Raw genomic sequence first — 27457 nt, 5'->3', positions numbered from 1 at the left:
AAGGAGAAAACCCCTTCTCCACAGGCAATCATGAAAATGGCATTTTTAATCACAGCCAGGGAGTGCCCAGGAACGGCCACCTTTGCCTGGGGCTGTGCGGGGATGCTCAGCATCCAGACATTTTTTCAGGGTTTTGGGAGATCCACGGCAGTCTTGGAAGGGAATAACTCAGGTGCTCGTGGCACCATCCTGGCAGGACAAGAATGGAAAGGATCTGACTCCAGCCTTGCTCATCCCAGAGCCTCCAATCCCATATCCAGAGGGATATCCCTGCCTGGGATAGGGGAATGAGGAGTCACATCCCAGCAGGACCAGGATGGAAAGGATCTGACTCCAGAACTCGTGCCTTGCTCATCCCAGAGCCCCAATCCCATATCCATAGGGATATCCCTGCCTGGAACACACGGACAAGGAGCCCCAGCGGATGCTGAGAACTGGCACACAGCAAACACCACACTTGAAGTGTTTTGCTGTCCCTCATCGTTCCCAAAGCTGCTCTTCCACACGCTGGAATGCGGCTTTTAATGGATAAACCCGGCAGGGGACGGGACACGGCCACTCCTCCTCTGGTTCAGGTGGCTCCTCCATCCTCGCATCCCTAGAATCCACTCAGCCACAGTCGGGCTGCAGATCCTGCCCTGGGACTGTGCTCTCACCTCCTTGAATTTCCCTTGAATTTCCCGACCGCCGAGCTCTGCAGCGGGAATCCAAGCCCGGCTTCAGCAGAGCCAGAACCGAATCGTGTCCCGGGGTGGGCTGCGTTTGGCATCTCCCTTTTCCCTCCCTCCCTCCCTCCCACCGAGACGCCCTCTCCGCAGAAATCCCGGCGTGTTTTCTCCTGCCAGGATATTCCCTCCCTGCCCCGCTGCAGGACCTGCCCCTTCCCACACAATGAAGGGACCGACGCCAGCGGCAGCGGCTGGAGGAGCCCGGGAATGCGAAACCCCATCCTGAACGCATCCCAGCCGGCTGCCCGGGAGGGCGGGGACACGGGGACAGTCCCCTGGGGGTGGGCAGCCGCCCCGGGGCCAGGTGATGTGGCGGGGAGGTGACCGCGGAGCCCCGGGATGCGGGAGAGCCCCCGGGGGAAGCTCAGGAAGCGATTCCAAGGGATCCCACCGAGTCCTCCCGCTCCCGGAGAGCTGCTCTGGAGAAGGGACGGTGCTCACCCTGAGGGGGGCAGGTCACTGCGGTGTCCCCACGGTTGTCACTTTTTATTAAGGTTCCTTATTATAGAAATATCCCATAAAACGTCCTGGCACTTTTGGTCCGTTTCCATCCCGGGGCAGAGGCACCGGGAAGGGGCTGGAGAAAGGGCTCCAGCGCGGATGCTCCTTGGGGAAACCGGGAATTGCTCCCCTGGGCTGGGACAGAGCCGGGAATGCTCCCGGCAGCGCCTGGGGACGGAGGGAATCACGGCATCCAACAGTCCTCGGGAGCATGGGGAAGGAGAAGGGAAAACTGAAAGCGAGGGGGAGAAAATACAATAAAATAAAATAAAAATAAAATAAAAATAAAGAAAGAAGACTGAGTCTCTTCCGTCATCCCTTTCCGATCCAACGGAGGCTGAGTGTCCCTCCGGGAATGTCCTGCCGGGGATTTGCCGAGGCAGAAAGTCACCTGTCACCGCCCGGGCTGTCCCCTCGTCCCCACTCCGTGCTGCAGGAGCTGATTCCAAGATCCCAAGAGTCCCTGGGCAGCCGCTCGGCGGCTCTAGGACGAGGAGGTCGGGATGGAGATTCCATGGATGGCGCTCAGGGGCTCCGGAGCTTTCCCCGCGGGGCTGGGGGGTTTTCTGTCCACCCCTGCAGGAAGGGGGAGACGGAAAAGGACAGACGAGGCAGGGCGATGGAGGGACTCCGAGCACGGGGGGACGCCCCAAAAACCGCCTCCAGAGCCGCTTGGGTCCCCCCAATAGCCAATGTGACCCCCCCAGGGACAGGGACAACACGGGGTGACCTGGCGACGTGGCCCCGACCAGTGCCAGCCACGCACGGAACACATCCCTAAAAACTCCTAAAATTCGGGGTGTCCTGGGACGGGGCTGTGCCGGGGAGGGGAAGGGGACGGGACCGCGCCGCCATTCCAGAGGTGATGAAATTCCTGCTGAGCTCCATCCCAGCCCAGCTCAGCCCTCGGGAATTCTGCCTTCAGGGACAGGGATATTTATCCCGGGGCTGCTGGAGGCACGGGGATTAACAGGGAGGAGGTTCGGGGGAAATCCAGGAAACTGGGAAAGGGCTGAAATTGCCTGGCTGGGTTTTCCTTACTTTTTCCCAGCCTTTTCCCATTTTTCCTACTCTCTGCAGGTACCCCCAGCCCACCCTACCCTTCCTCCTCCAGCTCGTTTGTCGGATAATCCAACATTTCCCTCGTCCCAGACATGTGGCAGCACAAGAAAACCGATCCAAAGGGAAAAATGGGAAAATTTTGAAATAAAATGTAAGGAGAAAGATAAAATTCAATTTAAAAACCACACGCAAAGAAACCCCACCAATAAATCAAAAACCTACAAAGGTTTAGAGAAAGTCTGGGGACAAAACAGCTTAAAAACTGGGAAATCTGAAAATTCAAGCTCCAAATAATTTTAAATACCTCGAAAATATGTTAAATATGCAGCGGTGGCTGTGGTCGTTTTATATCCTTTTTTTTTTTCTTTCTCTCGTTCTAATTTTTTTTCCATTAATTTTCTTTCCTTTCTCTCTTTTTTTTTTCCTTTTTTTATTCTTTTTTTTTTTTAATCTTTAAATAATCGGTTTGAATTATTTACTTTCACCCTCCATCGCTCCTCCCCAGCAGAGCTGAGGTTACAACTCGCAGCAGGTTAGAAACGGTAAAATAATTAAAAACCAAACAAAAAAAAAAAAATCAATCAAACAAACAAACAAAAAAAAAACAAACAGAAAACAACCAAAAAATTTTTAAACCCCAGAGAAAACAACATTTAAAAAAGGACGAATAAACAGGGAATTATTTGCAGATTAATTAAAATAATAAAAAGTCAAACAATGCGGGGAAATTTACAAAAATGTCGAAGGGGATTTTATAGCCCGGGCGGAAAAAAAATCGGGATTTTTAAAAGGAGGGAATCCAGCTCTATTAATGAGGCGAAATAATTAACGGCAGATAAAAGCAACGCCCCCTCGGACAGCCTCAAATTGCTCCCGTGGGATTCCCGGCGGAGCGTACGGAGGGAAATAATTCATTAATAACCCCGGGAGCCAATTAAATAAAATAACAGTTGATTATGATAACTAATAACTGTAAATAAATAGTTAAATCATTGCTGTCAGTTCATAATTAGTAGGTAATTACTAGGAATTAATGATTCCCTGGTCTGGAGAGTTCTGCTTTTCCAGAAAGGCTTGGAGTGGGTATCATTTTGGGGGAATACGGGGCGAGGAGGCTCCTGCTCTGTCCCGCCACATTCCCACATTCCCGGGGAGAGGAGCAGCCCGGGAATCTTCTCCATTCCCCGGCTCTTCCCAGCGAGCGAGCAGGAAAATCCCAGTGTGTAACCGGTGTGCGGCGGGGATCCGCGCAATCCCGGGCTGGGGAAGGGCAGGGATCATCCAAACCCGCAGCGGGGCGGCCCCTCCTGAGGCCGCGGGTCCCTCCCGGCCCTGTCCCCGCGCTGTCCCCGCGCTGTCCCCGCTCACCTTCGCTGCCGGGCTGCTTGAAGGCCATGGCCAGCTCGCCGCTGGCGACGGTCACGCCGTGGCCGTGGTGGCCCAGGGGGGTCCCCTGCGGCTGCCAGGGGGGGCCCGGGGCGATGTAGGCGCCGGGGGAGCCGCCGTAGACGCCGGGCTGGCTGGAGGGGGGGTAAGCGCAGGCCGGCAGGAAGGTGCCCATGGACGAGAGCCCCGCGCCGGGCTGGGGACAGGCACGGGGACAACAAGGGGGACAGGGGCTCAGAACAGCCCGCCCGGGCGCGGACGGGGCTCCCTGTCCTCTCCTGCCACCTCCCTGCCCTCCCCTGCCCCACGCCAGCCCCACTCGTGCCGCGCTTCCCTGTCCCCTCCTGCCCCCAGCCCTCACCTGCGGGTGTTTGCTGTCGCCGCCCACGGCAGCCTTGTCCTCCCCTGTCCCCTCCTGTCCCTGGTGTCCCCCCAGCCCTCACCTGCGGGTATTTGATGTCGCCGTCCATGGCAGCCTTGTCCAGCCCGTTGACCGCCTGGCCCGGCCCGGGAAAGCCGCTTCTGTTCACGCTGGGCCACTCCTCCATTTTGGGGGGGTACGCGGCCCCCTCGGTGCCAGCCAGAGCCCCTGGGGAACAGAACGTCAGCCCCGAGTCCCCCGGGCCGGGCCCGAGCAGCTTTTGGGGTGAAACAGAGGGAATTCCCGCTTTTCCGAACGCCCGGTTGTGTAAAGCCATGGACTGGAGGCACAAAAATCCGCGTTGCCTCCAGCATGCCGAAATTTGGGATCACACCGCGGGGAGAGGCTGTGGTGTCCCCCCCAAAGTCCCTCGCTGTGTTCCCCCTCCCTCTCCCAGTTCCCAGTCCCCGATAATTTAGGGGCTCCAATTTCTCTCCTGACGAAGGGGATTTGGAGAAGTGACATCGGAATTTTAAGGATAAATGATTGCGCGGGGGGGAAACGCATGCGGTTGATTTACTCGGGCTTTTGGAAGGATAAAAGGACCCGCAACCCCCTGCCACGGCCCGCTTGTCCCCCCTTGGAGCCGGCGGGGCTCGGCCTTGGCGCTCCCGGTGCTCCCGGAGCCCCAAAATTCCCAGATTCCTCGGAAGAATCCAGAAGGCCGGATAGGAGTTGCCTTCTCTTCCCTTTCTTTCCTTATTTTTCCCTCTTTTCCCCTCCTTTTCACTTTATTTTTTTTTTTTAATCCCCCTTTGCGGAGCGAAATTCAGGGCTCCGAATTTGCGGTCGGCAATCTATCATCCCTAGGAAAATATTTTCCACATTTTTCATAAAAAGTTCAAGATGTGGCTGAGCCCAGGCCGCATCTGGCCCCGCCGCCCCGACGGGCTGGTGGAGCGGGGGGAGGCCCTTGGGAGGAAAAAAAGGGGGGAAAAATGGGGGGCGGAGGGTGGGGGGGAGAAGGAAAATATACGAAACAAACAGCAAAAAATGGAAGAAACAGCAAAAAACCGAAAGAAACAACAACAACTCGAAATAAACGAAGAAGCTGAAACTAATAAAAAAGAAGGAAAGACGCAAAAAAGGCACGAAATGAGCAAAGAGGCACGAACCGAATAAAAAGCCGAAACGAGCAAAAACAAAAAAAAAAAATTCCCGAACGAGCCAAAAGGCACGAAACAAACAAAACCCCCGAAACAAATAAAAAACCCGAAACTAACAAAACCCTCGAAACAAACAAACAACAAGGAAAAAAAAAAACCACAACCGAACAAAAAACCGCCAACACAAAGAGACAAAAAAACCCTAAACCGACAAAAAAATTGGGCTGAAAAAAAGGACGAGAGGGGTGGGGGCGAGCGGGATTGCCGGTACCCACCCGCCTGCTCCACGAAGGTGCGGATGCCCAGGATGTTGGTGACCGAGTGCGCCGAGGGCCACGAGCGGGGCAGCGCCACCGGGGGGGCCCCGAGGTGTCCCCCGAGGTGTCCCCCGGGGTGTCCCGCGGCCTTGGCGGGCGGCGGCGCGGCGGGGCCCGGGTACGGGTACTGGTAGATGTGGGCGCAGGGCAGCGCGGCCGGGGGCGGCCCGGCGGGGGCCAGCGGGCCGATCTTGTTGCGCAGGATGCGGCTGATGGAGCTGACCGAGGGCACGTTGTACTTGTCGCACACGCCGTCGGCCAGCAGGCGGTCGCGGATCTCCCAGGCGAAGATGCCGGGGTCGCCCTGCTTGTAGTCGCGGATGTGCTTGACCACGGCCGGCGTGGTGACCCGCGGCTTGCTGCCGCCGATGGCCCCGGGAAGGATGGAGCCCGTCTCGTGGTAGCGGGCCAGGATCTTGCTGACGCAGCCGTGCGACACGCGGAGCTGGCGGCTGATGTCGCAGGGCCGGATGCCGAGCTGCGCCAGCTCCACGATCCGCAGGCGGATGGCGTTGGGAAGCGGGCGCCCGTTCACGAAGACGCCGCCCAGCTGGTTCACCTCGCCGTAGGTGTGCTCTGCGGGGCGGGATGGCACGGCATGGCACGGAGCGGGATGGCACCGGGGGCGGGGAGCGGTGGCCGTGCCCGCGCAGCGAGCGGGAGCGGGATGGGGACGGCGCTGCGGCGGGAAGGGGAGAGGGAAAAGAGGGGAGAAAGGGGAAGGGGAAGCGAGAAAGGGAGCGGAAAAGGGAGAGAAAGGAAAAGGAAGGGAAGAAAAGGAAAGGGGGGGAAATGGAAGAAAAATTGAAGGAAAAAAAAGGGGGGAAAGGGAAAAAGAATAAAGGAAGTGGGGAAAGGAAGGCAAAAAAAAGGAAGGGGGGAAAAGGAAAAAGGAAAAGCAAAACGAGAATGAGAGGGGAAGAGGGAAAGAGAGAGAAAAAAGCCCAAGGTAAAGGCGAAGAGAGAAAGGAGAAATACAGGCAGCAAAAAAGTGAGACAAAAGTGACAGTAAAAAAAGAAGGGGGAAGAAAGACAGGGAAAGAATGAGACAAAAAGAAAAGTCCGAAACGACGAGGGAGAAAAAAAAAGGACACAGAAAAAGGAGAGCGGGACAAAAGGAGAGAAGGCAAAAGAACGAGAACGGGAGAAGGAATCGCAAGGAGGGAACGGAGGGAAAGCGAAGGGAGGCGCGGGGAGGACGGAGCAGCCCGGAGCCCTCCCGGCCGGGCACGGCACCCCGGCATCCCCGGCCGCCTCCTGCCCCTTCCCGGTGCCCTGCTCCGCCAGGAGCCCGTCCCGGAGCCCGTCCGGGGCCGGCCGCACTCACCCATGGCCCGGCGCGGGGAGGGGGCAGCGCCGGGCGGCCGCTCCGCAGCCGCGGCATAGAGAGCCCGGGGGGCGGCCGGGCCGGGGGGTCCTGGCGGCGCCGGGAGCGAGCCCCGCTCGCGGGGAGCCCCCGCCGCTCCTCGGGATCAATTTGACGTGGGAATCACGTCAATCGCGGCCGTCACGGCGGAGGCGCCGCCGCCCATTGGCTCCCGCCCGCTCCTAAATGGCCGCGGCCGGCGGGGCCGGGGGAGCCGCCCCCTCTGCCCGCCCCCTCGGGGCCCCGCCGCCGCCGGGACCCCCCTCCCCCGAGCGCCCCCGGGCTGCGGGAGGGCACGGCGGGGACACCGAGGGGGTCTCAGGGCCCCCGAGCTGCGGGATTCCCGGGACACGCACCTGCCCCGCCTCCGGCCCCGACGGGACCGCGGGTGGGCATCGCCGGGGCTGCGGGCCGGACCGGACCGGGCGGGACGGGAGCGCTTTCGGGGGACACGAAGCCCTGCCCGGGGGGGTTCCCCCGAGAATGCGCTGCTGCCCGGCCGCCGGCGGCGGAATCCGCCTGTTTCGGCCCCAAAAAACCCCGCCCGGCGGCGAGTCCCTCGAACGCGGCTGGGGCGAGCGGCCGCGGGGTTCCCGGGGATTTTTATCCCTGCTCACGGAGAGCTCGGTGGGAAGAGCGTGAGTGTTTCCCGAGAAAGGATGGAAGGGTGGGGGGCTGCGGGGGAAGCAGCGCGGGGAAAAGTCGTCCCTTGTGGGGGGGGGGGGGAGTTGTAAAGCGGGGGGCTCGGGGGCAGCGAACGACACCCCCGTGTCCTCCAGGGGGCACGGGGGGCACCCCCGGGTCGAGCTGTGGCGCTGGATCCGACCGGGGCCTCAGCGCTGGAAGAAGCCCCGCGAAAGGGAGCGGATCGATTAACCGGGAGCCTGGCCTCGCCCGGGGGCGGGGGTCCCGCCGGTGCTGCCCGCCCCCGGTGGCCGCCCGCTGGCAGCCCCGGCGCCCTGAGTCCGCCGCGCCCGCCCCGGCCAGCGGCTGCCGCAGCCCCCGGGGAGGCGGCGATCGAAAAGCGGCCGGGCAAGGCAGGTGCGGCTCTCACGGCCCTGCGGATCCCTGGGGATGGGGTTTTTTGGGAGGTCTGGGGGTCCCCTGCCGCCGGCGGAGGAGCTTTTTCCCCCCGCGGCCCGCGCGCGGAGGAGCCGCGGTGCTGGAGCATCCCTCGCTCCCTGGGGATGCGGTTTTCCCGAGGAAAAGGTGCCGGCAGGAAAAGATTCCAAGATTCCCCCACCTGCTCCCCGCACGCCACCCGCGTCCCCGGAACCCTGCCGGGTTCCTGGGGACATCACCGGGATCCAGTCCCGGCAGGAATGCGCGCCTGGATATAGCGGGGATGGAAAGGGAGCTGAGGCAAAGGGGAAAAGGAATAATAGAAATAATAGAAAGGAAACGAAGGAAAAGAAGCAGAAGATGGAGGGAAATCAACGTGAAAAGAAAACGAAGAAGGAAAAACAAAAATAAGAGGGGAAGAGAGGTAGACGATGAAGGAAAGTTCAGCCGGGGCATTGAAAAAAGGAAGGGAAAATAAAAGGAAAAAGAAAATAGTTTTTAAAATTAGGGTAAAGGAAAATAACTGAAGAAAAATAAGGGAATAGAAAAATAGAAAATTATTAAAAGGCAAGGGGAAAGAAAGAGAGGAAAAGAAGGGATGCGGCTGCTCAGGTGAGATGTGGCAGGAAGATCCCAATTAATTTGCTGCCTGTCCAGCTCCCTGCGGAGCTCCAGGAGCAGCACCGGACCCCCAGATCTGCTCCCCTCTGGCCATTCTCTGCCCTGCCCTGGTCGCGATGATTTCCATCTGCTCCGGCTCCTCTTTCCCTTCTCCAGCCCTTCTTTCCCGGCTTGAACACCATCCGGCGTGGAAAAAAAAAAAAAAAAAAATTAAAACCCCTAATTCTCCCTCTTTTTGCCAAAGCTGCTGGAATTTTGTGGGTATTTTTATGGCGGGCTGAGCCTCGGGTGACAGGCGCGATTTTACGTCATTAATTTTGCTGAATAAAAATCCAGAGGAGCAGCGAGCTCTGGAAGCTTTTTGGTATTTTTTCATTTTATTTTTAATAGATATATCAGGAATATTGGATGGAAATACCAAGGATACTGGATAGGAATGTCAAGGGTGTTCTTCTGCTGCAGCAGCTGGAGATTAGAATAGTTGAAGGTAGGGGATCCTGGGTGTTTCACCAGTATTTATTCCCGACTATTTATTACAAAATAATACCATTAAATTTATACTGTAATAGAATAATGCTGTTAAATTATTGTGCAATAACAATTATATATTCTACTGTTGTGTTGTTATCTAATACTGCCATCCTATGCTACATTATTTTATTATTATTAATTAATTGCCGGTTCAGGAACGCTGGGGCTCTTACATGAGTTTATGGAGCTCCCTTTCCGTCGGGATCAAACCAAACTGGAAAATCCTGTGGGATCAGACACTCTGAAAACCCCCAGTAAGTGCTGGGTGCCTCAGCCCGTGCTTTGTGTGTCAGAGACATCACAAAATTCCAACAGGATTTTTTTTTTTCCTCCAGCCTTTTGCCCAAATGCAGGGCATTGGGGGGGATCCCAAAAAATCTTCCTGGTCGCTGAAGAAGAGCGTTTGAGAGCTCAGCAAAGTGAAATCCTTCTCCAGAGCTTCCCTCTGAGCATCTCTGCCGGGTCTGCCAAGGCCACTGCTCCAATAATTAACGGTAATATTTGTCAAAAGCGATTTTCTTCCGTAAAATCCCTCCCTGCCAGAGGCTCCTCAAACCCAACCGGATTAAAACGACACCAAACCCCCCGGGAGTTTTCCCATTTGAAATTTTTTTTTCCCCTAAAAAAAATCCCTCTGATGAGAGGTTCTCCAAGTGAAAACCAGAGCGGGATCCCGGATCCTTTAAATAAAAAATTCCTGATGGGAAAGGTTGCTGATCCGAGGGCAACACGGAGCGTTGAAAATCCGCAATAAAACGCACGGGGTCCATCCTGCTTTTCTCTTTATCTGGATTTTCTCGCCCTTTTCTGCCCGGGAACCGTTTCGGTGGCTTTGGGAATCTCATTTCATGCCCCGAGTGGAGCGTGGGGAGGTGCAGCTCCAGCCTCATCCCACAGCTCTGCATGTGCCCGGTGCCAGGGATCCCCTTTCCTTCCCGGGGGGTTGATATTTCATAACACCGAGTATTTTTGGGAAGAATCCCGGTTAACGGCGGAGTCTGGGGCTGGAAAGGAGCGTGGGGGGGGATTGAAGGTTGGTCCCTGCAAATCCTGCTCGCCACATCTGGGAGCCGCGTGCGAGGAGCGGCCGGCAGGAGCAGCCTCTGGAAAGGACTTGGGAGAGCCGGGATCCCGCACGGTCAAAGGACAGAGCCGGGCTCCTCCCGCCATTCCCGGGAAAATCGGCACCCCTCTGCTGGAAGTTCCTCCAGGGGTGCTGGGAACCCGCGGGGCTCTGGTGGGAGCGGGAGCACGAACAGCTCCTTCCCGCAGGGACCCCCCCCGGAATCCTGGAATCATGACATCCTTGAGGCTGGAGAAGCCCCCCAAGACCATGGAGCCCAGGTGGCTCTCTCTCTGTCTCCCTGGGGAATATTCCCTGGCTGCTCCAGTGCTCTGAAAGAGAAGCAAATCTCCCTCCCAGTATTTTCCTTCGGGTTGAGATCCCGCTGGAGGCTGAGCAAGCCTTGGCTGGCTGTAAATCCAGGCGGGATCAGCTCCCGAGCCCCGGCCCGGCTCTGCAAACAAACCCCACACGTGCTGGGGGCCGAGGGGCTGCTAAAGCCATTCCCGATGTTTTCCTAGCGGGATGGATCCCTCCTCCCGGCCACCGCGGAGCGGCGAGGCCGCGGGCTTGGCAAGGAGCGGGATGCGGAGTTGTGCTGCTGGAAAAAAACACCTCGGGGAGGCTGGAAGAGCACCGGGGGCTTGCTGGGCTTGGCACGGGGCATCCGCAGAGCTGGGGAAAGCAGGGAATCTGCTCCTCCTTGGGAGTAAATCCGATGGGATTCGATGATGTTTAAAGTCAGGTTTTGGGGCATGGATGGATCCAGCACCGTTTAATGCGGGATCCTCTCGTCCCGAGAGGGTCTTGTAGGAAAGAGGGTGGGGTGTACATGAGGGTGGCATGAAAAGTGGGATAAATGATCCATTGGGTTCCCGAGGGATGGCTCTGAACCTGCCGGGCCGATCAGCCAGAAAAATAGGAAGAAAAAACCTGAATTCCCCGTTGGTTTTCCTCAAGGTCCTTTGGCTTGGATGGTCGAGGCGGATTTTAAACAGCATTTTGTAGGGCTGACTATTAATTTAATAGTGCTGAATGTGACATCACTGAATACATAAACACTGAATTCAACAGCCCTGGGTTTTCCAACGTCCCCTCCGCCGTTCTTCCCTCTGGTGCCGCACTCCAGAGCCCCTGGCGAGGGCAGCAAGCCAGGGCTGTGCCCAGGGTGCCATTCCGGCCATCCCAGAGCCCCCTGGTGTGGCTCCAAAGGATTTCCCGAGGGTTTGGAGCCATTTGGAGGCAGGTAAACTCTTTTCAGGGCTCATTTCCCAGCAGAAACTCGTCTCAGTGTGAAAATGCAGGGCCAGAGCGAGGTGAGCAGCACAGAACATTACAACCACCATAAAGGCCCCGAATAATCACAGCACAGCTCTGTTTATTTCTCCCTGTGTGGGAATGGGGGATATAAAATGGGATTTAAAGCTGTGAAGAGCTGCCTTGTCCGCTCCAGCCGATTCCTTCATCCCAAAGGTCCCTCTCCCTCTGCTTCCCATTCCTGCCTGGCAGCTCCTCCTTGCACACGGCCTTTAAAATTAAAGATGGGGGGGATAAAAAAGAACTTTTCCTCACTGCTCTGCCTCCCTGAAACTGCAGGAGACCATCCAAATAAACCAGAAAATAATTGTTCACGGCCTTATAAATTGTTGTCACCAATTTCTCCAGGAGTAAAAACACCTCTTTGGAGCAAAAGGGGAATTTTCAGTGGGTTTTTTTTTTTTTTCAGGTGTGTGGGGTTAAGTAGATATATTTTGAGCTGAGAAACTGAGAAAGATTTGGGGTTTCAGACTTGTTTGGGGTTTTTTTGGGTTTTGTTTCTTGGGTTTTGTTTTTTTTTTTTTTTCTCTCAGGTAAGAGAAAGTGGCTGGGAAAGTTTCATTCCATGTGAGAAAAGCTCAAATGGTTTTTGGTAAGGTGAATTGTGCTGCTCTCCTGGAAGAGCAGTGTTGGGATGGAGCCTTGGAATGGGAATATCCAGGATGGGGAGCACGGACTGGGAATACAGTGGAATTCCCCCCCTAAACCCAGCACCGCTCCCATAGGGAAAGCACCCTGGATATTGGAGTTATTGTGTGCTACCGGAAATGCTCCCCGCCAGAATTCTAAGCCAGTAATTGGGATAAAATGGGAATGAAATTTCACATCTTGTCCTGGCAAGAGGGAAGCGGGAGCTCCCTTTGGAAAGGCTGCGCGCAAACAATGCTCCTGCCACTCATCCCGTGGCATCGCCAGCCCAGCGCTCCCCGGGCACTGGTTTCCATTTATTCCCTGGAATTCTGGGAGATGTCAGCAGAATTTAACACACATGATGCGGGCAGATGAATGAGCTGGATCCTTTTCTGGGAACGGCTCCGTGTGGTTCCGCAGCTCCAGAGCCGGGGGGATTTATTTTGGGAGATCTGGACTCCATTTCAGGCAGGGAAAATCGCGCTGAAGCCAAGGGAGATGCTTCCTACTCCCGTCAACAGGTCCCAGGAATGCACTTAAAACCCAGGCTTGACTTTAAAGCCAGGCTTAAGTCTTGCTTCTGCTGAAAGGTGAGGGATTTTAAAGAGCATTTCTGGGCTTACCTGGCTCTGGGCTTGTAAAAGAACCCTGCAGGATGCTGAAAGTTTTATGGATCCGGGTTGTCCCTCTGCGTTGTCTGGGAGCTCTGATGTCCTGGAATTATCTGGATAAACACCGTGGATATGCCCAGCCAGAAGTTTTTGGAGAGCCTGCCCCATCCTTCCCCTCTCAGCTGTGATTTCCCCATGGGAGGTGAGGGATTTCCAGCCCAAATTCCCACTCGTGCCCCTCTCCACCTTCACTCCATCAGGGCATCAATTCCTGCTCCAAAGCAGCTCAGGTAGTGAAGAAATTCCCCCAGGACACGGCCTGGATCAGGTCACTGTCCCCCAAAACACACTTGGGAGTGGCCCAGCTCTGGGGCCACAGGAGCCTGAATGCTCCAGATCCTTCCACGGGGAGCAGGATCCAGGGAAAGGGAGCATCAACACCAGGGAATGATGCTGGGAGCTCAAAACCCAGCTCAGGCAGGGAGAGGAAGGAACTCCTTGGGATGCAGGGACTGGGGAGCCTCTGCCATGAGCTTCTTTTCCCTCTCCTTACCTGCTCCAAGATCCAGCACCTGCAGGGATTCGTTTCCTCGGGATGCAATTCCTCTGGTTGAAACCAAGAGATAACAGCCGCGGAGGGGAACCGTCCCCATCCCGAGCCTGGCTCTGGCATTCCCCATTGGAAATAATTTATATCCTCTGGTCTGCCGGGCTTGTCCCACCAGCCCTAATGACTGGTTCTGTTTAATTTTCAGCTGCTTAATTGCAGCCGAACACTTCAACACCACTAAATTAAAACAAGCTCCCAGCGTTTCCTTGCCTGCGTTCCTGGCCCCGCTCCAAGGGGCGCTTAAAGCAACCTCAGATGGTTTATTCCTGCCACACAGGCTGCTCCCTTCCCAAAAAAAAAAAAAAGCCTCTGTGTGCCTAAACCCAGCAAAGTGGGAGCATGGAAAACAACTTCCAGGTGGGAGATGACCAGGATGAGGTTGCGTTCCCTCCCACTGAGGGTACCCAGCCATTCCCGTGGCCTGGAAAAGGGTTTGGGGGCCAGGAGCACCCTCCAGGGGAGCAGAGCCCAGGCTGGAGAGACTGCCCTGATGGAGAAGCTGCTGTTGGTGGGGTTCGTGCCAGGCAATTCTACGTCTTGGAGCAAATTTCCCAATGTGGAAGCACTGTGGGTATCAGGTACCCATTAAAAAGGAGCCAGAGGAAATGGAGCTCCTCCAGCAGTTCATATTCCTGGGTAATGGATGTTTAGGGTTGGGATGTGCCTTTCCAGCACCATTCAGGGGGGGATGTGCTTGTTGGGGGGCTGGGAATCCATCAGCAGTGCCAGGGCTGGGGACACGGAGAGCAAAGGACAAACAGGATCTGGTTCTGCAGAGAGCGGGGAGAAATGAGCTGAGGCCAAAGCTGGCTCCTCTCCAGCCACCCACCCCATCCCATCCCATCCCATCCCATCCCATCCCATCCCACCCCATCCCATCCCACCCCACCAGGAGAGAGGGAGAAACTCAACCCCCAAGGGAGGGAGGGAAAGCAACCCACTTTAATTGGGGGGGTAAAAATAACCCGAACCTGCAAAACCAGCCCATGGAAAAACTCCTATAAAGTTGAAAGGCTCTGGAAGCCGAGCAGGCTCCTCGTGCCCATAAATAATTTCCTCGTGGATCAGCGGAAACAATGCAATTAGGGGCTGGCTGCGTGCAGCACCGTGGGACTGCAGCCAGTGAATCCCTGGGAATGCTCAAAACATCGTGCAGCAGCCCCGGAACTCCTCCCAGCTGCCTGGAGATTTTAGGGTTTCAATAGGGTTTTTGCCCTCTTTGGACAGGCCTGGCTGCTGCAGGGATGAAGCAGGATGGTGGGATGAGGGACAGGATGGATTGGGAAGTGGGAGTGGTGTGGCTCAGCCTGCCCAGGAAGGAGCTGTGGGATGAGGGGATGCTGCCCCTAACCCCTCAAAAAAACCCAAAAAAATCTTTGCAGAAAACAGGGGGGAAACAGGGAGAAAAGGAAGTTAAAGGAGGCCTTGCAAGGACACCTGGAGGAAGGAGGAGCCCGAAAGAAGCCTGAAAGCCGCGCGTTTGTGCCAGGTTACCCGATCCCGGTGCGGGCTGAGGGTGAGAACAGCGGGCTGCCTGATGCTTATCTCGGCAGGAGACACAGTGCCCCGGGTTTGTCTCGGTGCCAGACAGCGGAGGGAAAACACCTCCAGCGCACTTCCTTCTGCCCAGCCCCTGGGCCAGCCGGGGGAGGGAGCCCAGAGCCAGTGACCCGCGCGGGATCTGCTCTCCCGCGGAAAATTCCTTGCTCTGGGATTAGCAAAGCTGCCAATAAACCTGAGCAGGATGGATTTTGCCCCAAAAGCCCAGAGGTCCAAATCCTCTGGGATTCCTTCCCATCTCCCTTAGGAGCTGGAGCGGCTTCTGCATTTTTGCAAGGGAGTGAGAGTGACAGGGGATCCATCCATCCATCCATCCATCCATCCATCCATCCATCCATCCATCCATCCATCCATCCATCCCTCCATCCTTTGGACCCCCGTTGCTCCGTGCCTACCCTCTTCACCATCCACGGGCCAATCTCAACCCCGAAAATCCTCATTTCTTCCCGGTGGGAGGCAGAACTAGGGGTGACCCCAAGCTGTGTCCCTATCCCAAGCAGGGGGGTCCCTTAGGGAGCTACTGGCATGCGGAAAAAAGGCTCCAGAGCTGCCTATTCCTCTGTCCAGAGGGATTTTCTCTGGAGAGGGTTCAGGCAGGATCCTGCCTGTGGGTGCTCCCAGAGGCAGCAAAAGAGGGATGGTGAGCCCAAGAAGGGTGAGCAAATATCCCAGGGTGATTTGGAATGGGGGGAAGGAAAAGGAGCCGGAAGGAACACAAGGAAACCCCCTTTCCACCAGCCCTTTATATCTCCACACCGAGCTGCAATTCCCTATCCCTAATTTAGGATATTTGAATCCCAAACACCATCTGGCAGAGCCTCCAAGGCTGCTTTCCAGCATGGATCTGCTCCCTGAGGGCTCTGCTTCTGCTCCATCCCGGGTGGATGTTGGCAAAGCTGCACTAGCCCAGGAGATGGAGCCACCACATCCCTGCCTCCGGCTTCTCCTGGAAAACCCCGGCGAGCAGGGGCCTGCCGAGCAGGAAAAGGCCCCCTGAAGGGGATATCTTTCACCTCTTGGTGACTTCTTCCACAAATATCCCGTCCTTCAACACCTTTTTGTTGACAGAACCTTTGTCAACAGTGCCTGAACTTCAAGCTTGATCCCAATCTCCGCGCCGGGGGGGGAACCGGTTGTGCCAGAAGCGCCGCAGCCAGAGGTGTCTGGGTGGGAAACAGACATTTTCCTTCCCAAAATTCCTCCTCAATTCCCGGTGTGGAAGGGAATCTCGCTGTGTAAATTCCTGGCTAGGGACACCCAAGGTCCTCAGAAGAGACAGGAGAGGTGGAGCTGCATTTAAATTCCCAAAATGCTTCTTGGATTCAGCAGCACGTGGAGAATAATCCACAAAAAACCCCAGAATTGTTTGGGTGGGAAGGGATTTTAAAGCTCATCCCGTTCCATGGGCAGGGGCACCTTCCATGGTCCCAGGCTGCTCCAGAACCTGCCCCACCTGGCCTCGAGCATGAACAGGAAAGGTTGTTTATTACTTTAAAAGCATCCCTGGAAAAGTATCTGGGGAAAAAAAAAAAAGCAACAGAAAAAAAAAAACACATTTAAATATCAATAGGCAGATTTTTACCTTAAATGTTTTGGGTTTGTTTTTGGGGTTTTGTTTTTGGTTTTTGTTTGTTTGGGTTTTTGTTGTTGTTGTTGTTGTTTTTATGTTACTGTATTTAAGGAAAAAAAAAGACCAGCAAGACCACCAGCAGAGGTGAAGCAATCACTTTTGTCCTGTCAGCCGTCATTTCTGGAAATGTGAAGATCTGAAATTTGGGAATGGAGATAAAGTGGTTTCTCTGGAAAAATTAGAGATATTTATGGATTGTCAGCACTACCCCCCTCCCCAGCTGTGCATTTTCAGCAAAGATTTACATTTTTTAAGTAAGAGGGGAAAGTAAATTTTCCTTTAAAAAATAGTTTTGGAGAGGAAAAGAAGCTCAGGGCTGGGCGGGTTTTTGGGAGGAACCTTTGGATGGCTCCAGTGGGAGGCATCGTGTGCCTCCATGCACAGCTCCGGAACAGGTCAGGTGTCAGAATCCTTGACTGGGAAATCTGGAGGAGAAAAAGAGGGGGGAAAAACGAGAAAAGAGGCAGGAATGTGCTGCCAGCCTGGAGGCTCCCTCTAGCGCCGCTTCCCAGAGCTGCCAGCGGCCAGGGATCCTCTCATCCCAGCAGGAAAAGCTCTGGAGGGGACAGCCAGCAGTGCTGCCCCCAAGGGCCCCAGCCATTCCTTGCTCCAGCCCTCTGGACACTTTTGGGTGCCCTTTTCCGGCTGGTGCCACCAAAACCTTGGAGCAGGGACCCCAGGGACCCTGAGCAGTGCAGCCTCAGCCAGACTGGCCTTCCCGCCTGGTTCCCGGCATGGCAAATCCCAGGAAGTGCTGACAGCAGTGGGAAGTGACAGGTCCCAGCCCTGGGGACATCCCCATCTGTGTTCCCGTGTCCCTGCCAACACACACACAAATGCCTCTCGTCAAATATTTGCCCTGGCTGAGCTGAGATAGATCCGTGGGGCAGCGTCCAAAGCCAGAGTTTGGCGTTCCTGGATCCACCTGGACGCTCAGCTCTGCCCCGCACATGTCCCCTTCTGTCCTGTCCATGTCCCCCAGGAGGGAAAGGCACAGGGACAGCCATGGGGACGGTCATTGTGGAGCAAGGGACAGACGGAGCATTTTCCAGCAGCTCAGAGACTGGCCCAGATCCCAAATCTCCATCCCGTGAGGAGAAGCCCCATCCCTCTATACCCTGGGGAATGTGACATTCCCAGGTCCCAAATTCCCAAATCCTCATCCTTCTATGCCCTGGGGAATGTGACTCTCCCAGGTCCCAGATAATTCCCAAATCCCCATCCTATGAGAAGCAGCCTCATCCCTCGATCCCCTGGGGAATGTGACTCTCCCAGGTCCCAAATAATTCCCAAATTCCCATCCCATGAGGAGAAGCCTCATCCCGCTGTGCCCATGGGGATGTGATTCTCCCAGGTCCCAAACTCCCAAATCCTCATCCTATGAGGAGCAGCCCCATCCCTCTATGCCCTGGGGAATGTGACTCTCCCAGGTCCCAAATTCCCAAATCTTCATCCCATAAGGACCAGCCCCACCCCTCTATACCCTGGGGAATGTGATTCTCCCAAGTCCCAAATAATTCCCAAATCCCAATCCCATGAGGAGCAGCCCCATCCCTCTATGCCCTGGGGAATGTGATTCTCCCAGGTCCCAAACTCCCAAATCCCCACCCCATGAGGAGCAGCCTCATCCTTCTATGCCCTGGAGGATGTGACTCTCCCAGGTCCCAAATCCCCACCCCATGAGGAGCAGCCCCATCCCTCTATGCCCTGGGGGATGCTCCCACTCCAAGGCTTCCCAGAGCTCCGTTCCATGGAATCCGTGTCCCCACCCGGCACGATGTCCCCTCTCCCAGCCCAGCATCCTCCAGGATCGCAGCTGGTGGGGGGGGGGGGGGGGAGGAAACAAAACGGGAGAGGGGACTGGGGCATCCCAGAGCACGGAGGGTGGAATGCGGGTGCTCCCATGGGATGGGAGCCCGGCCAGGCCGCTCCCAGCAGCGCTGCAGCATCTCCAGGCGCCGGGAGATGGCAATCTCCATCTTCCGATGGCATTCCCGGCGCCGGGAAGGAGCCTGATGGGGCCGTGACACCCCCGAGCTCCCAGCTCGGCCCTGCGCAGGGAAATCCCGCTCCAGAGCGGGATTTATTCCCTGGGTTCGAATCAATATCGGGTATTTACCCTGCGCTGCTTTATCCGCTTCCATCTTCCCGAATAAACTGGGGAAAATTGGAGCGCTCCCTGTTATCTGTTTGCCATCTGCCCCGGGATCAGCGGCTCCAGGGACTAAGCTTTGGATCAACAAGGTTTTATTGGTTCCTGTCACTGCGGGCTGGCAGCGCCCGGGCTAAATGAGACATCAAACCTCCCTCCTTCCCTCCTCCCTCTGCTGGGCTGCAGCATCCAGGCAGCCACGGCTCAGCTTTTTTTTTTTGGGAGAGGGAGAAGAAAATGGGGATTTCACTCAAATTTTTCAGCGTTCCCTCCCTTCCATGGCGGCTGGAAGAGCAGGGAGTGCTTCCCCTGCTGGTAAAGGAGGAGGGGGTGGACACGGCTCCTTGTTTAATCCTAATCCTACTTCTAGGAATAAATGTGGGATTAAAAAGCAGCCTGGGAATCCAAACGCTGCTTTCCAAGATTCCCATCGCTCCTCTCACCTGTGGAAGGTGGGGTGGGATACGTGCAGACTCAACCACGGCAGAGCAGGAGGGCACAGGGAGAGGGTTGGGACCTCCGGAGTGCTCCTCATCCCTGGGTGGGCAGGAAAGGCTCTGCCAAATCCCAGGGACGCGCGGCCAGGGAGCCTCCCTGTCCTGCCCAATTCCGAGCAAATTTGGGATGGTTTAAAAAAAAAAAAATGGTGAAAAGATCACTCGGGGAGGCCTCATCCCGATGTCCCTGCCACAAACCCAGCGGGTGACGGCCACGTTTGGGTTAAGTGACCCGTTCCAACCCAAAAATGGGCAGCAAGGGCTGAAATCCTGATGGATCCTGGGCATCGTGGTCCCACACATTCCAGGAGCAGGGAATTAATGAAGCAGCACCTTGGCTTTGTCCAGCTCCATCCCAGCAGCTTGGCTGCCTCTCCTATGTTGCTGAGGGGAAAAGAACCACGGAGGTTTGATTTTCCGTCATTAAAAAGGGAAAAAACCCCAAGTTTTTAAACAGGAAACACCATCTCTGCAGGAGATCCCCCGTTATACAGGTGGCATCTCCCTTGCCTGGCTGTGAGGTGAAGGGGGACACTCATTCCCTATAAAATGCTTGGAAACACAGCCCTGGCCCATGGAAACACATCTCCTCCTTCCCACTCCTTTTTTTTCCCCCTTTTTTAACGGTACAGATGCCATTCCACCGGCCCAAAATTCACCTGAGGGGCGACAGCGGCCCAAAATTCACCTGAGGGGTGCTCTGGGGATTCGAGCCAGGCGAATTCCAGCCTGAATAACCTGGGAATGGGCGAAGACAGGGCGAGCAGCCGGGGCTGCTCCCTCCTCGCCGAGATGTCCTGGCTGGGTTTTTTCTATTACTGCTATCAGGAGGATCTCGGCAGACAGATGCATTTACTGTTTGCCGCCCGAAGATAATGAAAAGAAACAGTTTATAAAATCAGATTAGGGGTGGAAAAATTGCCTAATGATTATAATTCCCAACCCCGCCGCTGAATAATGATGTATTCAAGAGTTGTCACCGCGTGATGAAAGGGGCCTCATATGAGAGATGCTCGCCTCTGAAGCATGACTGCGGATGAATTGCAGCCAGATACAATCCCGAGATAAGGGACAATGAGAGCCTCGAGAACACTTCAGAACGGGCTCCTCAGCACGGAGCCAGAGCAATAAAAGCCCGTGGATTTAAAAAAAAAAAAGTTTCCGAACGGTTTCTGATAAAAGACGAGCCAAGGTGAAGGGGGAAAGAGGGAGAATCCCTCAAACCCCGGTGGGGAAAGGAAAACGCGCTCTGTAGGCCCCAAAGGACGGATTGGAAAGGGAATGCTGTGGCTTCTCCTTGGAAAATGTCTTCTTTAAGGCAAACCGGGGTGCGGGTGGGTATGCCCTGGCTGGAGGGAGGGATCAGCTGCTCCCAAGGGCAAAGGATGGATCCACAAGGAAGGAGGGAAGCGTGGCTTGGGCACCTTCCAACTCCTTCCCAGCCCAGGAACCACCCAGCCCCAAATCCCTGAATGCCATTAGGGATTAAAGAGCTCTCCAGCTCCCAAGGCCTTTCCAGGAGCACCTCGAGTGACAGCTGGGCATGAAAAAGCTCCCAGAGCGTCACCGGGATGTGTCCCAGCAACGTGGAAAAGCCAGGAGCCCACATTCTCCAGCCTCCAAACCAAAGGCAGCCAAAGGATGGGATTGGAGTCACCCTTCCCTTGGGAAGAGCAAGCCGTGATCCCACCAGGAAGAAGGGAAAAAATGGATTTTCCACATTCTCCGTGGTCTGAAACGCAGATGTCTGCACTCAAAGCCGCCGTGGCACCGGGAACGGCGATGATTTATGGGAAGCCTCACCAGCATTCATTATTCATGTGGAAAGCAGGGGAAGGGCTTTGATACGGATCGGGAAGAGCTTCAAATCCATGAGGGAGATAAACTTGAATGGATGGTGTCACCCGGGGCGGGGCTGGAGCTCTGGGGCACATCTTGGTATCACCCAGGCCAGCTGCCCTTGGACGAGGTGGGCACTAAGTCCGCTTGGAACACAGCTGCATCCCAAAATCCCAGCGGGAATCGCTGCTCCAGATTGGTGTCAAGGCTTTGTTTGCTGTGGGTGCCCACAAGCCCGGCTCGGAGCACATTTCCCTCCAAAACCCGCCGATTTTTTTAGCTCAGAATTCCACCGGTCACCCCAAGCTCCGCCCCACTCGGGCCGAGAGGGAACGGCGGGATCTGCCAGAACCTGGAATGCTGCATCCCTGGGGTCTCCTGGCAGCGCTGGCACTGCCTAATTACAGCTCGATTCCTGCTAATGAAGGGACACCCGAGCGCCGGACAGAGCCGCTGGTGGCGAAGTCCCCGCTAAGCGGCTGCAATTAGAGCGCTCGCTGTTAATTGCGCTCATTAACCTCGCCCGAGCAGCTGCAGGAGAGGCGGCTCCAGGGCTGGCTGGTGGAACATCCCTGGATTTATCCCACTGGCATCCAGGACAATCCCATGGCAGTGTCATGATCCCAGATGGCAAAAGGCGGGAAAAGGCAGGAAGCGGATTTTGGGGCTCAGGAACATCAAAGGCTTTCCCATCGCTGATTCCCTTGGATAAAAGCGGTTGCTTGTGGGATCAAACCCAGGCCTACAACACCCAAAACTGGGCTGGAATCCTGAAAAAGCCAAATCCCCCAGGAAGCAGAGCCAGCAGCACATCCCAACCCAGCACATTTCCCCCCTCTCCCTTCCCGGCGCTGCCCTTGCTCAATTTTGGTTTGGCTGATTGGCTGTTTATATTTATTCCTCTGGCATTATTTCTATTTTTAGCTTCCCAGACTGCAGGGGAAAAATAAAAACCCAACCAAAAAAACCCTTTAACTTTCCTGTGGGCTCTCCAATTCTCGCAGCTCATTCCCAGGGAATGCAGCAAGGCAGAGCCCAGGAGCCCCAGCACCTCTCACCCGAGCACCCTGCTGTGCTTCCAGGGAGAGCACGGCCCTGCTCCATCTGGCAGCCAGGCCTGGAATTTGGGAGGAAGGAACCTTTGCCTCGTTTTCCCTGTTTCCAGCAGGATCTGTCTTTCTGTCACCTCGTTACAGCTCCTGCCCAGAGCTGCTACCGAATCCCAGCTGGGCTGGAAGCAGAGCAGAGAGGGAACGAGACATCCCACAACTCTTTCATCCCAAACTTTCTGCCCTTTCAGCCTTTCTCCACAGTCCTTGCTGCAGCCAAAGCCTCCTGATCCAGAGGCGCCCTGGATACAGACACCTCCAATCCCCAGGGCACAGCACTGGGCACAGATTTCAGCTTCCCAACCCTCCCACCTCCCCTGGGAGCCATGAATTCCCTGCAAAAGGAGCTTCCCCAGTTCTCCAGCTCCAAACCAGCCTCTCTGGGTGAGGTTCAGTCCTTTTCTCCACCGGAATATTCATATTCTCCCATCCGTGCCTCCTTGTTTTTAAGCCTTTTTTTTTGTTTGGTTGGGTTTGTTTTGTTTTGTTTTGTTTTTTCTGGACAGCGAATGTTCTCCTTTTGTTCCCCGCTCTTTCTCTGGCCCTGATCCTGTGACAAAACATTAACACCCGAGCATCCGAGGTGGCGGCGGCGGGGCAAAGCCCGGCTCCCCGCAGCACAGCTCCCCCCATTCATGCTCACCCCGTGACTGCGACGGGACAAACTCACAGGGCAGAAAGTTGTTTATTGTCCCCTCAAACGGCTCCATTGTCCATTGTTGGGGCTCTTTCCTGAGCTACAAGTCTTCCTTCAGCTCCGCTCGCAGGGGACGGGGGCATGGCGAGCGCCCTGGGGGCTCCTGGCGTGGTGGGGGAGCATCTATCCCAAAATTCTGCCCTGCTGGGAAAGAATCTCCCTGCCTTTAGCCGTGGGGGTGTGCTGCAGAAATGGAGAATAAGCTCATTTTCCACTCAGCACGACCCTCCCTGCCTGCCTCCAGCCCCCAGCCCCAATCCAGCTGCATCCCAAATTTGTCCCCAGATGGGCAGAGCTGGGCTCTTCCCTGCCAAATCCTTGTGGCTGGGAAAGGCTGAGGAGAAAGGGCTTTATCCAAGAGTGGCTGAATACATCGGGCATGGTTCCTCTCCAGGGCCTCGTGCCTGCCCAAAGGGTGGATAAAAGGTCCTTGTCCTCCCTAAATCAGCTGCCTGGCGGGAACAGGGGGAATTAAAAGTATCCTGGAGCAGCGAGACCCGGGCCAGGCAGGCCTTTCCGGGGAATCACCGGATGGTTTGGGATGGAGGGGACCTTAAAGCTCATCTCGCTACACCCTCCTGCCGTGGGCAGGGACACCTTCCACGGTCCAGGTGGCTCCAGCCTGGCCTTGGACACTCCCAGGGATCCAGGGGCAGCCACAGCTGCTCTGGACACCCCGTGCCAGGGCCTCACTAAAACCACAGTAAAAATACCTTCTGGTATCTTATCTAAATTTCGTTTTAAACCAAGCTGGGTTTTAAACCACACCAAAAAAGCCTGAATCCAGCTCCCTCGGAAGCACTAAAAGTGCCCAAATCCAGCCCATTTTGAGGGATGCAGGGGTCCTGCGGGGCAAGGGCCATCTCCTGCCTCCACCGGGTGACACTCTCCTGGGCTGGGAGGTGACTTAGGGGACGTTTCGGGGCTGCTTGGCCTGAGATCCGCCTTTTGCCGGGCGCAGGGGCGAGATGCGGGCAGCGGCCACACGGTGTCAGCGCAGATCGCGACATCCGCGGCCCCGCTCCCAGCCCAGCCCTCGCCCGGAGCCCCCCGGCCACGCCGAGGGGGACACGGCGGTCCCGGCTCCCTTCCCTCTGAGGAACCTGCGCTGGGGACCCCGGGGTGACCCCGCTGTCACCCGGGTGAGGTGGCAGCAGGGCTGGGCCACGCTGTCCCCTCTGTGTCACACCGGTGCCACGGGTGGGGCCGACAGGTACCCAGGCAGTGCCAGATGAGCTGTGCCAGCGTCCCCGCTGCGGTGTGGTGATCCCAGAGCCCCCCCCCGTCCCTTTCCATGCACGTTCCCTTCCCTTCATTCCTCTCCTTGGCGCTCCTTGTCCCGCCCATCCTCTGCTGCCACATCCCCAGAGCGTTTCCAGCCCCGGCCTGCTCTCCATGCGCCAAAACCTCTCTTTGTCACGGAATGCCAGATGGGTTTGGGTTGGAAAGGAGCTGAAAGCTCATCCTCATCTCATTCCACCCCCCCCCCCCCGACACGGGCAGGGACAATGCCACCATCCCAGGTTGCTCCAAGCCTCCTCCAACCTCCTCCTTCGACGGGATTTTTAGTGGCACTGTTACCCAGGCACTGAGAAACTCCCCAGCTCCACCCCTCTCCAAACAGGGAGTCCTGAAGGTCCTTCCTTCCTTGCACACCGGAATTCCCGAGGCTTGGAAAACACAAAATCCGCCAGCGCAGACACTGGCGCGGGGCAAGGAGCAACAGGGCCTCGAGCTTTGCTCTGAGGAGCAGTGCATGCCAGGCAGGAGTGTTCCAGGAGCTTTGGATTGGAAAAAAAACATATCCTCAAAATTCCTTTGCTCTGCACTGCAGCTCTTTTGGGAATCTGGTATTGACCAAAGCTCTGTTTTCCTGCCAAAGGCACCTGGAGCGCCGAGATCTCTGCCCACGCCTCCTCAGCCTGGGAACTGATGGCACTTAAGGAACGAGACCAGGCTCCCTCAGCCATTCCCTGCATTATCCCTGCTCTGGAGAATTCCAGGATGGAATTCCACCGGCGCGGAGGGGGCCTTGGAGCAGAGAAACAATTCTGCTTCGACACCGTCAGATATTTGGGTTGGGAAGTTCTCCCCACAGGAAAATCCAGCGGGATTTTTCACCTGGGGCAGAGGCGGTGAAACGCTGCAGAGGGAGGCGAAACTTGTGGTCCAACCTTTGGGATTCTCCTCTCTCTGCCTCCAGGGGATTTTCCATGTGCTGACAGGGCAGGGAACAGGAGGGAGATCTGCTCCAAATCCCGGGCGAACCGCAGCCCCCCCCCCAAAAAAAAAGTCCTCTCTGAATCCAAACTGTCACGGCCCCACAACCCCAGGACGAACCCCTGCTTTTGGGGGGCCGGGGTGGAACCCTCTGGAAGGACACCGGGACAATCTGCCAGGCACTAAACCGGAGACCGCAGTGACTGAGGGACAAAGTGGCTTTCGAGAGGGCACGGGGGCAGCCCGGTGCCCTCCTAGAGCCCCGGGGCGGCGTGAAACGCTCAGGAATCACCAGCAGCACCACGGCAGGCTGCCTGCAGCGGGTTCCCGGTTTGTGGCACCCCAGTCCCCCTCCCCAGCATTCCGGGGAGTGCGTCCCGGCCACTTCCAGAGGGATGCGGCTGGAGAGCCGCGCTGGAACGCGGCTGCCGACATTAAATTCTGCTCCAGCTCTCCGCGTCACCTTCAATTTCTCTCTAAGCCGCCGTGTTTATTTAACCGAATCTGCCTCCCGTCACTCGGAGCAGCAGCACTCAACCTTTAAACAGCCCAAGAGCCACTTCAGCCCGCGGCGGATGCCGAGAGCTCCCGAGCCAGGCAGGCACAAAGGAGCCGCCGCTTTGTGCCGTGGGCGCCTCCAGCCCCGGCTCATTCATCCCGCCCGAGCTGGAGCTCATCCCGAGTTTTCCAGCCGTCCTTCACTGGCGAAAGCTCCGGTGTGGACAGTGAGTGACCCACAGCAGCTCCTGGCCATCGTGTGCCAGCACCCACCCGCGGGCAGCTCTTCGGGTCACCATTCCAGCCCCAGCGCCAGGGAAAACACTTCCCGCTGGATTATTTGGGAGCATCATCGCTGTGCATCAGCCTCCAGAACACAAACTCCTTTCCCCAAGGTTCTCCAAGCACCCATAACTTCCCAGCCTCCAGAGACACCTTGGACTGGTCCCCAGTGGGAGCTCCAGCACCCGGCAGCTCCCTAATCCCACCAGCACTTCCCTTTCTGTTCCACAGGGGCCAAATCCAGCAGGATCTCTGCTTTCTGCCCCTACAGAGGCCCCAAAAGCTGGGAAGCCTCCCCAGGCACTTCCCAAATCTTTGGGCGCTGGGATCAGCCCTTCCTTTGGCAGGGGCTGAGGAGGGGACAGGGAAACTGAGCTGTGACAAATCCATCTCCACACTTGTCACCCTGGGAACAAGCCCAGCTTCCCATGCCCATTCCCGGGAGTTTCGTGCTGGCTCGGGGTTCACCACGAGGCGTTCAGCAACCCAAACGCGCTTTGCAGAGAGGAAAAAACCTTGGCTGGCTTCGCTGTTTACTCTCGTCGAGCATAATGAAAATGTTAAAACGCCGAGTCACTTGACACCTGCCACCCCGGTAAATGCACTTGCTTCACTTCTTTTTTTAATTTTTTTTTTTTCCCTTACGAGAGTTGATGAATTTATTTCAAGCTCTTCAATTCCCTGAAGTTGAGGGGGACTCAATGCATATTCAGCCAGCTGAAAGCTGACACGTCTCACGTCCTCCTCCGCGTTAAGTCTCTCCATTTATTCTCTTACAGACAGCCCCAGAACTCGCCCCGCGCTGAATGAAATTATCCCGGGCGTCCTTCAGGAAAATAATGCAGGGCTTTTGGAGCCAGTGCGGGAAGTTCAAGGCAAATATGCCAGGTGGCCGGCACGTGAAGAACAAGTCATTGAACCTCTCTCATCGAGCTGTCATCCCCTCCCCGGGCTCGCCTGCCTGCAGACAGGCTCCTGCCTCGGTGAGTAACGAGCAGCCCCGCAGCCTGCGGGATGATCGGGGCAGCCCCGGGACGCCGCTCCCAACCCTGCTGCCCACCTGAGCGACACCTCCCCGAGGGGAGCAGAGGGTGGAGAGGGGTGGGGAGCAGCAGCCAGGGCTGCAGCCCCCAAATTCTGGGCGTCTCGGGGCCAAATTGGGGTGGCCGCGCCTCAGGAGCAGCTGTGAGCCCTGGAGTCACAAACACGGGGAGCCAAGGCGAGCCTGGGCTGTGGCCACTGAGGGCGAGGGAGGCCATGCCTCTGCTGGGGGTTTTTCTTGGGTTGTTCTTTACAAATAATGATCCTCCTCTTGTTTGCTGGTTGAGGGAGAGGCGGGAGGGCAGCGGACGAGCACCTGCATCCCACTGGGCGCCCCGCTAGGGATAAAACACCGCCTGAGCATCCCTGCTCTCGGATCAGCTCTAAACCCAAGGAAAACCGAGATCCCACATCCACACACTTCCCCTTCCACTCCCAGTGGAAGCATCCAGCAGCTCCATCCTGCTGGGAGCTGGAGAAAGGGGAACCAAAGAGCCTGACCTCAGAAACCCCGACCCCTTTTCCCGCTTCCCCAGTCTCCCCCTTTCCCAGAGAGCCTCTGCTCTCCCCCCTGCGGCCACGTGTTTTCCACGGCTCCTG

At 56.4% G+C, this 27457-nt stretch overlaps 1 protein-coding gene across 1 annotated transcript; it reads right to left on the bottom strand.

The window, feature by feature from the left end:
* Positions 1 to 1253: 1253 nt before the first annotated feature.
* Positions 1254 to 6905, bottom strand: PAX1 (paired box 1). Its single transcript, XM_038132200.1, has 5 exons — positions 6849 to 6905; positions 5480 to 6200; positions 4121 to 4266; positions 3660 to 3873; positions 1254 to 1805 (listed from the first exon to the last, which is right to left on the bottom strand). The coding sequence occupies exons 1-5, from the start codon at positions 6903 to 6905 to the stop codon at positions 1714 to 1716; spliced, it is 1230 nt and encodes a 409-aa protein (XP_037988128.1). The 3' UTR covers positions 1254 to 1713.
* Between the last annotated feature and the right edge of the window lie 20552 nt (positions 6906 to 27457).

The sequence above is a fragment of the Motacilla alba genome, chromosome 3 (genome assembly GCF_015832195.1).
Source record: "Motacilla alba alba isolate MOTALB_02 chromosome 3, Motacilla_alba_V1.0_pri, whole genome shotgun sequence".
NCBI lineage: Eukaryota > Metazoa > Chordata > Aves > Passeriformes > Motacillidae > Motacilla > Motacilla alba.
Note: the sequence above shows the minus strand (reverse complement) of the source record. Positions and strands in the feature narration are given on the sequence as shown.

Excerpts from the sequence above, each read along its gene's own strand:
- PAX1 (XM_038132200.1), bottom strand. The coding sequence starts at position 6,905 with ATGCCGCGGCTGCGGAGCGGCCGCCCGGCGCTGCCCCCTCCCCGCGCC. Across the intron at positions 3,874-4,120 it reads GCGACATCAAATACCCGCAG|CCCGGCGCGGGGCTCTCGTC; the intron begins GTGAGGGCTGGG and ends GCCTGTCCCCAG. Across the intron at positions 1,806-3,659 it reads CAAGCAGCCCGGCAGCGAAG|GGGTGGACAGAAAACCCCCC; the intron begins GTGAGCGGGGAC and ends CCCTTCCTGCAG.